Source organism: Diuraphis noxia, unplaced genomic scaffold (assembly GCF_037042655.1).
Source record: "Diuraphis noxia isolate RWA-SAM2 unplaced genomic scaffold, SU_Dnox_SAM2 contig0003, whole genome shotgun sequence".
Classification (NCBI taxonomy): Eukaryota; Metazoa; Arthropoda; class Insecta; order Hemiptera; family Aphididae; genus Diuraphis; species Diuraphis noxia.
This window is the reverse complement of record NW_028301713.1, coordinates 68,978,921-68,997,727: the sequence shown is the minus strand read 5'-3', so window position 1 is coordinate 68,997,727 and position 18,807 is coordinate 68,978,921. Positions and strand designations below refer to the sequence as shown.

General features: G+C 28.5%; 1 protein-coding gene across 1 annotated transcript; it reads left to right on the top strand.

Moving 5' to 3' along the window:
- Positions 1-4,796: 4,796 nt before the first annotated feature.
- On the top strand, positions 4,797-18,440 carry LOC107166612 (annexin B9-like). Its single transcript, XM_015515354.2, has 7 exons — positions 4,797-5,040; positions 7,847-8,023; positions 8,131-8,335; positions 13,519-13,598; positions 16,833-17,082; positions 17,281-17,462; positions 17,547-18,440. Exons 1-7 carry the CDS (start codon positions 5,017-5,019, stop codon positions 17,595-17,597), a joined length of 969 nt encoding a protein of 322 aa, XP_015370840.1. The 5' UTR covers positions 4,797-5,016; the 3' UTR covers positions 17,598-18,440.
- Positions 18,441-18,807: the final 367 nt, after the last annotated feature.

The window sequence follows — 18,807 nt, the reverse complement described above, 5'->3', positions numbered from 1 at the left end:
AATATAGAAAATACAAAAATACAATGGCACAATATTTTACTATAACAATTTTTTGTATAAAAACCACAAACATTTGCAAATTTTCTTGTAGCTAGAAATTTATAAAGATTTTTATTCTATATTTGAAATTTGAAAATTAAATACATGAATCCTCATGAGTTTTCTTTGAGCATTTGAAGTTAAAATATTTACGATTGGATATTTACAGGTAAAATAAAGATAAATCGAAACGATATTTTTATTTAGTTGTAATTAAAAAACGGATAACCACAAGATACTTGAAATGTTCACCAAAAGATTATTTTACCATTTTATATCCTAACATCATGGACTGCATAATATGATATATTTTTCAAAATATTTAATTTAATTTTTATACTATTATATTTTTGATAGTTTATGATTATGAATGGTGGTCACTGGTGGTACAATAAGCTACGAAATAAAATATTATACATTTATCGGTATATTATGATAAAAATAATTTTACTATAGTACCTATCTGATATTCATTAATTCATTATATAAATCTAAATATCTAATAACGTGGTAAAAAAAAACCAAAAAATGTTTGTGTTTACTGCAGTTCGTGGATATACATATACGAGTATAGTCATATACTCATATAAATACATTCAATAAGTATGGATATATATATATATATAACTATACAGCCCGATGTAGATATAACTCATTTATATGATAAATGTAGGAATTAGTAATAATTATGAAACTACTAAGTACCTACCTATACTTATATACTATACTATACTATACTTATATTATAATATTATACATTTGAAATTATTTTTATTATTTTTAATTGTATTGGTAACCACGGGCCACGGCTATAATAATATTATCTATAACTTATAACCATGTTGGTAACACTAACATGACGTATATAACTATAGCGTCTATAGCTGAAAATATGCATTTATTATTCAGTCGTATATACATGTAAACAGTATATATATTTCTGTAGGTACATTACGATATTGGATATTGGATTGAATATTAAATTGAATGAAATATTTATGTAGTAGGTGATTAACGTTTGGCACAAAACGGTCTCCTCGAAAAGTTAAAATCAATAATCAAATAAATAATAATATATTGTAACAATATCATATTCTTTCGTATCTTAAGTTTTTAGGTCACTGCAGTTATTGCTATGTCGGTATACCTACCACAGAATGCAGATGCATATATTTACTATATTACAATATACAATATTATATTATCTATTTATATTATGTGTACAGTGTACTATAGTTGAATAATTTCCGTATGTAGGTGAAGCTTCATTTTTAAATTTGACTTTCACTTCAACAACGGGTTATTGTACATCGTAACAGTTTATTAAGTTAGATACGTTTTTTTTTTAGGTTATTAGTTTTCCTCAGGCGTGTCTCATATTATCTAATGACAACACAAGTGACCTTTTTAAAACATTTTTTTGGAAAGCATAATCAGTTCATTGATCACAATAAATTATTATAATAACAGTAACCAACTATAGTGACTACAACGTATGGTGGGGAGTAGGAACTACCTATATGTATACGTCGTAAGAGTATGTATACATTTTTTAAAATGATTTTAACAAAACCTAATAATATTATATATTTTACCGTATCACCAGAAAATCACAAATACTTATTTGCAGCATAGAAATGTAAAGATATTTATATATTAATAATCTGCAAGTATTTCGTTCACACCAATATTGAAATTCACTATAGAACTATGCATCATTATTAGTAAAGTAATAAACTAAAGTATTTAAATATTTTTAAAATGAATAATATATTGATTATTAGATTATACTTTTCAACCACTTCTCTTTCGGCTCTTTTCTAAATGGGAAACTGACTTTAGGCTATACTTAAATAAATACAGTGTCGGTGTACACAAACATATAGGTATCTATGATGTACATAGTAAATATGTGATGTTTTTTTGTTAATCATTATTTTCATATACTTGGGTAATATAAGTTGCCTACCAATTTTATTATGTGCTTCAGTGCTTGTAAATTGCACCCACATTAAACAGGTAGTAAAAATACTATAGTAAATTACACCCTAGATTTTTCGGGGTCTAAAATGGGTAATAGTAAATACTAAATTGCGACCATAGTAAAATGTTTGCGATTATATTAACAATGAATTAATGCCTACGATCCATGAAGATGATCGACTTAGACAATTTTCTTGCTATATTTTAAACTCGTATATTTTATTTGCTGATTTTCCTCCGAATATTTGTGCGCAATAGCTTCCGCAACATTATAACACCGACAAATATAATGCCTGTGAATCTTTCCACGGTTATTTTAATAAAAGCTTTTATACGTCTCATTCTCATATTTATAATTTTATTGATAAAATATTGAAGTTACAATCTGAAATTTATATAAAAATTGATAGCATAAATAAACCTGATTAATTTCAAAAATGAAAAAATTATTCAACTATTTAATGAAAACACTATTACGAAGGCTGAATATGTGAAAATGATATTGCATTACTATGCAGATAATTTATAACTGTATTTTTTACCATTGACATTTTTAACTTAAGAAAAAAATATATAAAACCATAATATAATACCATAATATTAGAAAAAAAATCTATTTTTATTAACTAACCAAGCAAACCAAAAAAATACATTTTTGGAGGACAGTAAAAGCCACCTCATCGTGGTGTCCTCTGGGCAATCCTAAATAACTATCATAAAAATAATATTTCTATTGGGCACAATTTACTGCACAGAAAGAATTTTTTACCTGAAAAATACCGGGCACAATTTACAATTTTTACTTTTCGTTTGGTGCAATTATACGTTTGCCTATTATCATGCACCAGCAGAAATTGTACCGTATTCTATTTGACTTTTAAGTCTAGTCTCGCTGATCGTTTCGAAACGAACTCTCCATATCTGTATTATCAAACAGCTACTATATATATATATTAACACTATTATAATACGTCTATACTGTACACTGCACAATGCATACTGCTATACAGGCTTTCGACGGCTGCGTTGTGTTTTATTTAGCATTAAACTTATTAATATATAGTGAACCATAAAAAAAATAGTGACCGATATTATACTCACAATACTTCCAGAATTGTGTATATAATAACCTAATAGTTCACGCCTCTTTCTGGTCGCGTGACAACTGTGTATAATACAAAATTGTATGTATCATATTAATATAATACCGAGACCAACGCGCGCGTGCACTGCATATTTCGTATATTATACTTTATATATATAATATTTATTTAATATATAATTAATATTTACTACATACGACGCACGCATAGTTTTAATCCAGTCTTTTAGGCGTCACGTATTATTAATCTAGTGTATTAATGTATACGTGGTCAATACAATACACAATGTATATTATTTATTAAAATGCACTACTTCAACGGCATACCATACCTTATATTATTATTATACCATCTTTTTTACGCGTAATTATTACAGCAACAATGTTCATTAATCATTATACCGACTATATGAAGGTGCAACATGGTATTATATTATGTAATAGGGTAGGTAATAATAATATTCAGTTTTTAATAAACAATTATTATAGAAGTAAACGAAAATTCGGGAAAATTGCAATCAAAATTAATACTATGATGTACTAAAGTGACCAGTGTCAAACTTATACTGCCGTCGTCAACGATATACAAACGATCGACTCGAAATCGTAAAAAAAAAGTATATTAATATCAAGTATCAACATCTATAAAACTGTTGACGATCATCTGTCGGCAATGACACCGAGAGCTCAATAACTACAATATTATACTATGTCATGATCGTGCAGTCGTACGACGATCGCAAAATCTGAGATTTCTATACGAATTTCTCCGCGACTATTTAACTATATGATAAACCTACCTATACGCGAGTTAAAAATTGTGTCGAGGTGATGGCTATACCTAGTGTATAATATTAATATATTATACATATCGTGAAGGTTCCTATATATATCGTACCGACGTACCAGTGGCGTACGCAGGAGGAGATAACGGCCAGGACACCTCCCCCATTGACCATATTTATTATTATTATTTGTTTTTATATTTACCCATGGTTTAATATAGTATCTTTAACGCGTGTTTACCTAATTATTATTATAATCATAGACTATAGAATATATACATATATATATGTAAAACTACTGTGTCTGTGTGACTAAGAACGTACCTATCTATTTTATTTTTCAAAACTTATTACCTTGAGACAACTGAGTGATTTTTATTTTCAAGCCCTCTCCTAATTGAAAAATCCTGCGTACGCCACCGATACGTACTATACAATACTGCACGCGCCATGCAGTGTCATCATGTTGTATAGACTTCTGCGGCGGGCTCGTGTTGGACGACCATATTATTGACCATTAACCGCGGTATACTCACGATTTATATACACGTACCGGATACCTGCAGATATACTTATGCTAAGTATAATAATAATTAGTAACCACACAATAGGTACATAATTTTATAACGTGGTCACTGATGGTACTGGGCGCGTCCTTGGCACGGTAAAAAACCCCGCGGCCAATTGAAGGTAGTATACACTAATAACTATAATAATTACGTCGGCGGCCGTTTTCGGTGGTTTAGTGACGGTATATCTATATATTCGTAGAACGTGCGTATCATATATATGCCTACGCTCGTTATGACATCATCGCACATGCGCGCGCGAGCGCTCTGTATAGTTTCAAACTCTCGTCACAATAATAATAATACATTGTTGCGGGTACTCGAGTCTCGAATGTGTGTCGCGGTTCGCGGTTCAGTCGCGCCCGATACGCCGTCAATCTTCGACGTCGCCACCGAACTTATTGTGACCGCAGAGTTTCGGCCGTTTTCCCCTACACGATCTCCGCCCCGTCACGTCTGTCGACCGATTTTCATTTTTTCGTCCCGTTACAACTAGTGGTGGTCGCGGCGTCCCGTTCAAGTCTCCAGACACTACGACATGGCCAATTACGTTTCCACAAAAGTAAGTGGCGCTAGAATTTTTATACCAATATTGAATATATTATTGCTAAGTATAATAGAACATTAGTGATTAGTACACGGCGTATTATAATAATAATAAATAATTATTATATATTATAGTATCTACATAGGTTGCGCAAACGATATACATACGACAAATACTCACATATACAATTTATGTAATATAATGTCATGTACTCATGTACACATCTAAAAATAATATTATTTACAATAAATTGCTATTGCAGTTATTAGCGATCATTTTTTTTTTAAATTTAAATATTACTACGCACTTGAATAAGTTGTTCAATTTCTCATCGCGGTTTTCTAATAATAAGTCACACGAATGTCTATTAATTATAGTGGTCACTTCTAAAGTTCTAAAAGTATAGTAGAATTTGATAATATTATATTAATAACGTATTCGCATACTTTATGCCCGTTCAGTGTCATGTCTATCCGCACCCCTTGGTCCAATGGCCCCTCACTGTAAATATAGGTACTCGTGTTATTGGATATGACGTGGGTATGTCAGAGGAGTTAGGTTTGGGAGAGCACGCAGTTTTTAGTCATTTAAAATAAAATTATATAGTTATCTGAATGATAAAAAAGGGCGTTACTTTTTTAACATTCTTCGCTAACAATATAACCACTAGATACTTAATATTTTCAACAAACGAAGTTCAACACTAATTCCATTTCTGTTTTCACCCGATCCGAAATAACAATTTTATTGTCTTACTCTTTTATGGAATATATTATAAACAGTACTTACAAGTTACAACACCTACTGACTTTTTTTAAAGGAGACGAGGAAACAGGTTATGATTTAACAAAATGTTAATGGACATAACCTCCGACTATTGATAATATTTCCTACACACCAAGTTAAGACACTGACGCTTAGCTAGAGATTTTGTCGAACTTTTTCAATTCAACAGATTATCTTTCTGTTGTTTTATTTTTAATTTTATCGGAATGAATTCGTTGATCTTATTCATGAACATTACTCTAATGGTCTAATCATTCAAGTTAATTTGTTGATCAAAGTCTTAAATAGAATCTCATTATTTGTATTTATTGATTATTATTGTCATTGGTTATGTCACGTATTACATTATTATTAATTATTTTCAAAAGATTTAAACTATACACTTAGTAGGTTAGTTAACATACCAATATAACTACTGTATTGTATTGTATAATTATTGATAGAACACGCCTACCAAAAAATAAGGTGCAACATTTATTTCTTTTATTGGTAGGTTCAAGGTATACTATTATAAACCGACATCTGTTGAGTAGAAAATAAATATTTTGTCACCGTTTATTAAACTTAACCTTCATAAAATAATTGAATGCAGTTGATTATGAATTTATATAAATTATACGATATTAATGATACGACTATAACACGACTAAGTTATTAAAAATTCAAATATTTAAATGTCTACCTAACTAAGTATTGACGATGATCTAAAAAAAAAGCATTGAGCATGAATTAAGTAAAATCTATTCATGTTTGCAGTATGCATAATAATAACTATGAGTAGTATCGTATATATAGGTATTTTTATTTTGATAGTCTTACATAATATGGTAATTTAATATCTTAAATGCAAATCATTATCGTGTATTTAATGATTTATAAAATAGTAATAAATATATTCATTGTCCAAATATAATAAATGATTACATGCGTGTAAACGTGTATATTAATTATGTTGTTGAAAACTACTTTCAATGGCCCCAAAATATGTACAGCACCTATGTTAGAGAAACAAAATTGTATACCTAATTTTCTAAAACATTAAAAGTTTTAAATCATGAATAATTATGAATTATTATTATAAGTAAATTATTTGATAACAATTATTATTCTGTACCGCCTTAGGATTTGCTATGATAACTTGCAACTATTGCACAAAAAATCATCATATGACGGGTTTGTAAGTACTCGTAGTTGATAGATATAAGATAAGTCAATACAAATTATAAGGCATTTTTTTTTTTTTTTAATTCATGTTTTCCACTGCAGATACCTATAATATTCACTTTATATTATTATTTTTTAAAATTATGTTACTAATTCAAAGATGATCACTTTAATTATTGATGCAGGTACAGCCGGTACAGGTAGTATAGGTATTTAAAAATGTAATAACTAATAATAAATCTAAAATCGATCAATTAGCAATTTTACTGCATACTTACTATAATGAAGAGTAATATATTATTTCACTTTCTGAGCCATGGCTAACAGACATCAGCGTTAAGTCATACTTCAAAGTAAACACTAAACACAGTTTGTATAATGAGTTCTCCGAGATAATAAATATGTCATGGTTGATTTCAAATGATGAAAATGTTAATAAGTTAGCTGCTGCAGATGGCGACGATCGATATAAATGTTAATGCATTTACTCATGAACATGATACTATCACTATGAGAATATGGTTCATCACAATATATTCTATGTCCAAATTATTATAATATTATAATTAATAATATAAATAACCAATGTGTATTTTGTTAACTATTATTCTTTTAAAAATTATGAGAATCTTGTAATAAGAAAACGTGATATTTGTACACGACACTTATTTACACTATTTACAGTCACATAAAATATAGTTTGTATTTATTATAGATTTTTTTTTCTTTAATCGCTAAAACATTGTTACTATAATGAATTTTGGTATAGTTATTATTATTATTATATTGTCGACTAAAATATTTAGTCATAAGATAAATGAGAATTATAATAATAATAAATTTAATTGATAACATTTTTATCTAATTAAAGTGTACTCCTACCGTGTTCGCATCACCAAATTTCGATGCAAAAGAAGATGCGATTGCTCTTAAAAAGGCTATGAAAGGATTTGGATGTGACCAAAAAGTCATAATTGACGTTATCGCCAATCGAGGCGTTGTGCAGCGCATTGAAATCGCAGAGGCCTTCAAGACGTTATATGGAAAGGTAAAAATATACATTAAAACTTACATTTTGGCTGTTATCGTTAAATCATGAATTGAGATTTATTAACATAATGAAGTTTATGCTATCACGATGCAAACAATGTTTAGGATCTTAAAAAAGAATTGAAAAACGAACTAAGTGGACACTTCGAGGACACTGTGTTGGCGATGATGACGCCACTTCCGGACTTGTACGCAAAGGAATTGCATGACGCTATCTCCGGAATAGGCACCCACGAGGAAGTGCTCGTGGAGATATTGTGTACCTTGAGCAATTTTGGTGTACGGACAGTAGCCGAATGTTACGAAAAACGTAAGTAACCTAATTATTTAGAACCGAATGACTGTTAAGGAAAATTAGAAACCTATCATGAATATTGCAATTTGTAATTACTAGTAAATTGCATATACTTATAATGTCCTACTTAACTTATGTTAATTGGTAAAATATTTACTTTTGAGTTTTGATGCCAATATTTAAATTCGTAATTTTTATGAATTTTGAAATTATATACGTTCACATACATAAACATTAAATATTTAAATTTCTTATATATATATCTATAGAACGAAAATTAATACAAATAAATTACAACGATCTTGAAATACGGCATAGACCATAACTTTTCTATTGTATTTAGGTAGCGTTTTTAATTTCTATTCTACGTTTGATAATGTATTATCATTATGCAACCAACATAAAAAGATAAACATGCCCCTATTACAGCCAGTATTAAGTTTTTATTATGTTTCAAATAATTTACGCCATACCTAATGGCATTGGGATAGTCGTAAATTATCTGCTCACCTATATCTAAATAATACTCGTTTCTATACACGGGTCCTACATATATATATATATATATATATATTTTTTTTAATTTGTACTAGATCTATTAATAATATCGAGAAGAAATGGCATATTTTATTTTTGGCATTGTTATCAATCAATAATTAAGTGTATTTAGAGACGTTTTATTTGTTAAATATATTATGTTTAATGACTTTAATGAATTTAAATATTTGTTTTTTCAAAGCATTCCTATGACGGTTAAAAAAACCAATTGACATTTGACATTATTCATTATATTGCAGTTTTGGTTTTTATTATAGTTTTAAATAGGTACCAATTACAACGTTTACAATGCGAATGTTTTCTTTACATTGCAATTCTTCTTTGGAAATGTTTTTATTTTTTTTTTTGGAATGGGATCATTATAAAATTGCGTTTACTTTTTATTACTACAGCGACATAAATGGCTTTTTAAAAGTGTAATTATTTATTTATAGCTAACTCATTTAAATATCTATATTATAATCAACAAACGTATTCAAATAATTACAAAGAAATGAAAAATATTCTTCTATTTGGGGTAACCTAGCTACAACCAAAATTGTAATGATTTATCATTGATTTTAATTTATGGTTATAATACGATTATACCGAACTGACCTTATATTGAGCCACATATTATATAATAAATAGGGTTCCACTGGACTAACACTCGGTTGTAGTATTTTGTCTAGCTGACTGTAAAGTTTTTTTTTGTACTCGGTTTTTGACCTAATTCAAAGAATATTATGTCTATTATTTTATTGTTTTTATTATTATTGTAAATAAGGTGATTTTGTCTTCACATAATTTAAAACTATTATTCATTTCAAAAATGTTTTTAAATAAAACTTATCAAACTGGAAGTTTCTATTAGTATTATATATTTATAAATATTCAAATTCCTTAAAAATTACATCAACACAACTTATAAGATCTAAATTAAAAAGGTTCTTTTATTAATTTAATTAATAATTATACTATTAACACGAGAATGTTTGTAGTATTATTACTGATATTTGACAAAATATTTGTTCCTGCACCTGCAGTATAGCTATTAGATTGTGAACCTATATCCTTGAAGTAGAACGATGATGGAACTATTCTTTTACTAGGTGGGAGTTGAAATATCGCTAACTCCAGATACTTTCAAAAACAATTTTTCTCCATTTTATAATATTCCAGTGTTTAATATATATTCTCCAAACTTGGCCTTCTTGGCAAATAGAGTTTAAATAAATAATTATAATAATGAGAGTTTTAAAGACCATAATCAATGTTTTGTTTCAATAGTTTTAATATATTATTATGTTTAAGGCATTTAACTTCTGATTAATGATTTAATGAACAGTGTGCTAGATATAACATGAATTTGTTGGCATAATGGCATCATTATCTAGATAATTCTATACTTATAAGTTATATACGTAGAGCCCGGATTTATATGCATTAGCATGTTTGTACTAAGTGTATGCCCGTCAATGGGGGTTATAAAATGTCCATTGTCCATATCATACCAAATTTAAACACCAAATTTTATCTTGCACATTTTGTATAATTCGAGGGTTATTGCATGTTTGTTCATAAATGCCTATAACATGCATATATAATGGCTTTTAATAAATTAACTATTAACAAACATACACTCGCGTCCCTGCATGCTATGTCGTTATCATTTTATAAATAATCACACCGTGTATTCGTGTATTGTTATTTTTATAAATCTTATTTAGTAAGTTAAATTCCAATACACCGACCGTCAGAAATTCTCGGCTGCCCGGTGGCAATTAATTAATACGCAGTCATCGACCATCGTCTGTACGTCAATGCGTTTAGCCCGTTTGAAAAAATTTAATTGTGCTATGAAAATTATTAAAACCTATTCTAATATTTTAATTTTAAGTGTTTTTCTGACAAGTTTTAAAATTTATTTTATTAATGTTTAAAAATATTTATAGTTTCAAAAATGTTATTTTAAAAGATTTATATATTTTTTTTAAAGTTTTCCATTAGTTTTAGATTGATTTAAATGATTTGAAATATATAGCAGTAGATATAATATTTTTTTTTGATAAAATATTTAGAATTTTCTTTTGTGTAAAAGTTTGGTTCTTATAAAAAAAAACACATTTTATAAAGTGTATCATAATGCATATAATTGCGTTGCATATTTAGCCACTTTTTCTTTGCATATTCGCATCATATTTGACACTTTTTAAATGCATATAGATCTGAGCTCTACTTACTACTTATAACTTATAAGTTAAAACTAACTGCAGTTACCATGGTAATATTTCGAAAAAACTGGCAAAATATATTTTATATTAGTCATAATAATTATTATAATATTATCATACATAAATTACAGATTAAGCAGAAATATTGTTTTAAAAATATAAATTATAGTAAAATATAAATATATATAATTTAAACTTCAAATACACCAACATTAATATAATATATACATTACACATTTATTATGACACGCTGGTTCGTGAAATGGTGTACGAAAATAAAATTATCTACCCTAATTCATATCTAACGCTGTCACCTTATTTCATATTGATATTATATGTATTACGATATTTTTCAAATCACGTTTTTGATTGTTCTCATGTTTTAACAATCATTGTCAAATGTACATCGACCTTTGACGAAAATTTTACATTTTACATGTCTAATAATATTATATATATAATATGATTAACGACGATGTCCGTCTTTTTTGGACAACTTTAAATCCATATATTATCATATTATTCTCGGCAGTGTGTTTCCACACACCAAAACGTAATTGATTTTATTAATGAAAATGAAAACTTAAAAACCCATTCACGAAAACCAGTTGTCTATATAAATGCGTAATCATTTTTTTATTATTTTAACGAATGCATATTATGCATAATGCATATTATACACAAACTTTAGTACATACGTATACATTATACGTAATAATAATAACTATTGATGAAAGTATTGCTCGAACGAGCGTCATGTCGCCATTTATTATTTAAGAGCTGTAATAAAATTACTGGACATCATTACGAATTTACGATATGTAGTTATATGGCATCCATTTGAAACTATATAGGAAAATTAACCAAAAGACCGCTCCTCTCCCGCGTGGAATGTGTCTATATATCAGATATATCTTACCCATGTATATGGCACGACTGCAGTTATTTACTATAGTTGTACGTATCTATCTAAGGCATAGCGAGGTTGCAGTATAATATGCAATTATTTTTTACACCAGTGTTTAAAATTTTAACTGCGGCGTGAGTGGTTTTTATAATAATATACTTTTTTAGTAATCAAATTATGCAATAGGCATATACTATAAATTTATATTGTCAGTACAGCCGCATTCAAAAAAACTAATAATGAAATAATGCTATATATTATGGTTATACAATATACAGTTGAATTTAGTTAGAGGTAACAGCTGGTAGGTACTACTATAGGTAGTAGGTACATATCACTGTATCAGTACGTCACAATAGTTTAAACGCAATTACCTATAAGGGTAAAAAAAATGCCACACATGAACAGGGCGGCCCAAGGTATTTTGACGCCCCGGACAGTTTTTGAAAGGCGCCCTTAATCAAAGGCTCCATAATACATTTAATACTTTTTATACTTACCTACATATTTTGTTTAAAATTATACTTATGGAAAGGTAAAGGATTGCAAAACTTATTTGGATACAATTTATAGACTTATCGGCTGTAACACATACTTTTTTGGTTTTCCCGAGTTAATGAATATAATATAATATCATTGTATATTATTTTTTAATAATTTGTAATATAATAATAAAAACTGGAAAGTGGAGTAAAATCTATAAAAAAAAATATATAACAGAATATTCTATCATAGATAATTTAGTCATTTAGCTATATTATTGTCAATGTGAATAAATATTACGCTAAAATTTATAAAATATTCGTATATTATATGCGCCCCTAAAAAAGTAGCGCCCGGGGCTACCGCCCGGTTCGCCCGTATCTTGGGCCGGCACTGAACATGAATAATGATAATTTATCGTGTATTTATTTGAAACCAAATATGTTGTATTATAAACATAAAAATATTAGGTATCTATATCTATACCTGCCTAAAGCCCTAAACCAATGATCGATTCCGACCTCCATACGATAAAACCATATTATTCTTCAACATGTATGATCAGCTAAATCCTCGTTCTTTGCTCCATGTATATACCATTCAATAATATATAATAAACTCAATCATATAATGTGTATGTGTGGTGACTATTGTACACGTGTTTATCTAATACAGCTAAAATAGAACGAGGAATTTAAAGCAGCTATTTCTACACCTTATCATCGTCATTCTTGTAATACCACTGGTATGTTGGACATTTTAGAATTGGAAAGTAACTCGATATCTCAGGCTTCTGAAGTGTATTATTTTCAGGCTTATTTAAAAATAATCTTGGTAATTATTATCACACATGCACATGTTGTTATTGTTAACGATTTCGAGACCGAGTTTTTTTTTACAAATTAAAAATGTTCATTTTATAACTTTATTATTATTAAAATATATAAGTATTTAAAGGTATTATAATAATATTATTAAATTGTATTTGTAAAAGTTTTTTGAACATCTACTAACGATAAAATATATTATGGTTTCAGTGTACGGACACAATCTTGAGAAGGATATTAAAGGTGACACATCTGGCCATTTCAAGCGTCTTTGCGTATCTTTAAGTATGGTAAGGTATCACATATATATTTTATAATTGCTATTATTATCAATTTATCATGTACCTATATAAGATTATATATAATATCATTAATATGATTATTGTACTATATTGTTTATAATTTTACTTTGAAGAATAGATTATAAATTTAAATAGGTATTCGTATAATTTACTAAGATTGTAGGTACCTATAGGTATTACATTATAATTAATCAACTACGCTCTGTTTTTGTTAAAATTTAAAATATTATTGAGCTGAATGGATTTTAGTACTTTTTATAAAGTTTAATAGATCTGCATTACTGCATTAGTTACATAATTATTATACTGTACGTCTGTATACGATATGATGTCATCAACGTGTAATTACTAATTACAAATAGAAAATATTGAAATATTGAAATATAATATTTTATAGGTACTTAGTTTATGCGCAATTAGTAAAGAGTTCAGATACGCATAATATGACGCATACTATGGAAGCTATAGGAGTGAGTCACAGGATTTTTAAATAATGATATATTTTATTTAAACATTTTCATTGACATCGAGCATACTGCGGAAATTTTTATGGTTGCCCATAGCCATATTATCGGCCGATTGTGATTTGATGTGATGAAAAATATTTTTTAACAAGTATAGGTTAGTGTTTGGTCTGATCACGAGGCTATATGTATTATATTCCTATTATAATATATTTATATACTGTCATTAAGATATTTTGGACATTCAGATTTCAGACACGTATTGCTCATTATATTATGTTAACTATTATTCAATATTCATGTGATTAATTAAGATATTACAGAATTGTTAAGTATAATCAATATTGAATGAATACAGAGTTATTGTCAATAATGTCAATAAACAGACACATATATTTTTCATAATAAATGATGGACCTATATATAGAAACATAAAACTCGTGTAAGTTTATTAAAACATTACACCCACATTTTATACCAGAGTACCTATACGCAATACGCATTAAATGGTTATACTTTGGATTTTAATTATGAAATCTTTTTATAAGACCTGAAAATCATTTTCATAAATCATAATAGCAAATCGTAATAAAATTGGCAGATTCAAGGCTAAGAAATAGTGATATAGTAAAGTATAATATATGGGTGAAAAAATGGAAAATTATCTTAAATCCCTCAAAAAGTACAGCAGTATTATTTACTCTTCGTCGTCCTAATACTCCTCCCTCTCCAGTGTACTTAATGGCGACAACATATCCTGTTCTCCTACTTTAAAATATCTAGGAGTTATCTTAGATAAAAAATTAACTCGAAATACGCACATTTCTTCAAAACTACAACAAGGCTTCCAACGACTTAAAATCCTTTACCCCTTAATCAACCGTTAAACTGCCTTAAGCTAGAATTGCTCCATACTTCTTTACAAGCAAATTCTACGACTTTTAGTTCTCTATGCTGCCCCTATCTGAGTAAACTGTGCCAAACTCACATAAATAAGATTCAAGTCTTCCAATTTAAGATTTTACGTATAATTTTCAACGCGCCATGGTTAATCAGAAACAAAGCACTACCTACAACCGTCAACCACTAACAAACCGACTTCAAACTCCCAACAATTAAAACTTACACACATAATCTCAAGATAAATTTTTTTGGTAAACTAAACAACGCCAAAAGCGCAAAATATTTCAAACTCAGCGATAAGCCTGTCCTTCGGCGTCTCAAGTGTGGACTTTCTCATGAAGCCTTTTCTCAACACCAATAATATCAATGAATAATAAAAAAAAAGAAAATACTAATTATTCGTGTATCATTATTTATTTATTTATCGATGTAAATATTGTAATTAATTTATGCTTACCAATTATATATTTTATATTATATTATCAATAAGTTTGATGACCTTGTATATCAGATACGTATTATAATAAAAAAAAAGTAAAGTATATAATATCATTAGTATCTAATCATTATTATCTAATAAGTAAATAACCATGGGCGTAGGTATGGGGGGGGGGTTTGAGTGTTCAAACACCCCCCGAAATTAAATAAAACAATCTTGAGGTTTTTGTGAACTTGTTCGAGAATATTTATTTATTTTTTTATTTTTTTAATTTTTTTTATTGATGTTAAAGGCTTCAACAGCTAGGTCATTAGCCTGTGGTTGTGGTTACATTATCATTAATAATTAAATATACAAGTAAATAATTAAGTTCTAAATTAAGATTACATTACAGTTGTGGTATATGTGGATTTTACAGTGATATTGAATATTTACATTGTATTTTTAGCAGTGTAGTTCTATCTTAACATTAAATTTTTGTGTCTATGCCGATGGATTTGAAGAAGGTATGGATCAAGTGTGTGTTGTGTTCTCCTAGAGCTTCCTCCATCGTTGAAGGTTGGTTGAGGATGTTTCTTGCGTTGACATATAGCGGGCAGTCTAGGACTATATGTTTGATTGAGAGCGGTTCGTTACATTGGCTACAGAGAGGTTGTTCTTCATGTTTTATGATATGGATGTGGGTGAGATTGGTATGACCGATTCTTGTTCTGTTATTGATGATTTCGGATCTTCTGGAGACGTTGGGCTGAGTGTACCATTTAGTGTCGAGAATATTATTAACTCGCATATTATGCAGATACTAGGTATAATTATTAATTTGTGGGAAACCAGAATTTACATTGTATACTAGTTGAATTGCAATTGTTGGTAATAAACTAATAACATAACAAAATAGGTATAGTCATTGATTATAAATACTATAGTATTTATAATCAATGGTATAGTATACCTAACCATAAACCGGTTTTATCGGTGGACCGCGCTTATCAGCTAGCGGCGGCTTTTATATTTTTAAATTTGTAAATTATATGGACAAAATATTGTATTTATATTATAAATAATTATAATTATAATTATATTATTTAATACATACAAATAAATGATTCTTAATTTTATCATATTAATATAGATTTAGACAAAAAACCCCTACGAAAATATACTTCCATTGACTTCCACAGCTAGTATTAAAGGATCATCTATTGCTTTTTACACATATTATTATAATATGCAATGTGCTCATGTAATATTAACTATCAATACTTGCTTAATGTAACTCAGCTTCAGACCACTCTCGTAGTGAAATTAAAAAACATTACAAATAATATTGCATTATAAAAAACTATTGTTGACTTTGTTACACAAATAAATTGATTTAAATTTTTTAAATATTGAATGGAGAATTTAATTTTTCAGGGAAACCGAGACGAAACGCCTACTGTTGATGAGAACGCGGCGCGTATAGATGCCGAGGCTTTGTACAACGCAGGAGAAAAAATAAAATGGGGCACGGACGAATCGGAATTCAACAGAATTTTGGTTACTAAAAGTTACCAGCATTTAAGGCGCGTGTTTGTGGAGTATGAAAAGTTGGCTTCCAAGGACTTGGAAGAATCAATCAAAAGCGAATTTTCTGGAGATATTTGCATGGGTTTACTGTCCTTAGGTGTGAATAATTTGCAGCTTTATGTTTATTTACTCTCATCATAGAGATTTTAAAATATTATTTTTGATCACATACTAAATATTTATATTTTTTCTATAGTACTTTCTCTAAAAATTAGTGATGCTTAACAAATACAATACTTATGAGTCCTATATTATGTAACGAAAATTAAATTAACTATGGGCGTTGCATTTTCAGTGAAGTGCGTGAAGAGTAAAGTCGACTTCTTCGCGGAACGTTTGCACAAAAGTATGGCCGGCTTGGGAACAGATGACAAAACACTGATAAGAATCATCGTGTCCAGATCGGAAATCGACCTAGGAGACATAAAGCAAGCGTTCGAAAAGAAGTACGGTAAAAGTTTGGAGTCATGGGTAACCGTAAGTTTTTTGTTCAAATTTTTTACTTAATGTTTGAATTTACTAGAATAAGTCGTTTATATTGATTCATTCGCTATTTTTCAGGGAGATACTTCTGGAGACTACAAGAAACTTTTGTTAAAAATCATCGCTTAAACGACGGTTAATTTTAAATTTTTTTCGGGTGACTACATTCATGCATCTAATTATTTTTTAAATCATTATAATAATATTATTGTTATTTAATTAAGGTTCATCAATTATTTTATATTATGCTTACATTCATTTTAATTTTATAAGGAAAATACGTATAGGAACTAAATTAGCGTAAACCAATTGGATTTTTATACTTATTGCTTAATTTTACTATACATTATAAACCTATTTATTGTTTAATATTGTCTGATCAAAATATTTTAACATGATGGTGTTCAATAAAAGTGGCAGTAGTACAGAATTTAAAAATTAAATGCTGTACTTAAACTAACAATATCACTATTTTAAATTCTACTGCTTTTGTGTGAAATAATTTTGAGTATTTTTATTTCCCTTTATTTCTTTGGACCAAATTAGATAATATTTAGCATTAAATGCTAAAATATAATTTAACAATATAGGTATATTGGTACATAGTATAAAAAATAAGAACCACCCATTTGTGCCAGTTGTGGTACACTCCTGTCAATTAACCATATTATATCTGATATCTGAATGCCATTCCTTTGAATCGGACACAAACGTGAAGCTGGGGTATCAAATATTATATCGGAAGCCCTCCACCCAGACAACATAAGTCGCATCTCGCATGATATCCTTTTTGATCAAGACCAATCTTATTAATAGGTTATAATCTATTATGTTGTAATATGTGTAATATGTGTATGTAAATAATGTATATAATAATTCTTCCTAAACAATGTAAACTGTCAGCCAATGGCAGATCGCTGCCGAGGCTTATTTCTAATAAAAAAATAAATAAAAAAAATATACATAGTGAAAGCGATAGTATCAGTTTTATTATTTTATTATCTTTTATTGCTTATTGAATATTTTTGAAATAGCTAATAATTATTGTATTACTATGGAATCAAGGACGGATTGGGATCAAAATTCGGCCCTGGAAATTAAAAATACGGTACACAGAGGCCCATTTGTATTGACCAATATATTATAAACTTACTAAAATTTTTATGTCGGGTTGCATGAAACCGAACTTTAAATTTATTTAATGAATAATTTTATAGAACCGCTAAATATTTTTACAGGGGCGTTTGGGTTGCACAAACCGTACAATAAAAATATATTGGTATTAAACATGATATCAAAGTTTGTGTAGAATTTTAAGCTCATCACAGAAAAAGTGATA

Bases quoted from the DNA above. Each gene is read 5' to 3' on its own strand.
- LOC107166612 (XM_015515354.2), top strand. From the start codon at position 5,017: ATGGCCAATTACGTTTCCACAAAA. The intron at 13,599-16,832 runs GTAAGGTATCAC...TTAATTTTTCAG, and splicing joins TTTGCGTATCTTTAAGTATG to GGAAACCGAGACGAAACGCC. The intron at 17,083-17,280 runs GTGTGAATAATT...TTGCATTTTCAG, and splicing joins CATGGGTTTACTGTCCTTAG to TGAAGTGCGTGAAGAGTAAA.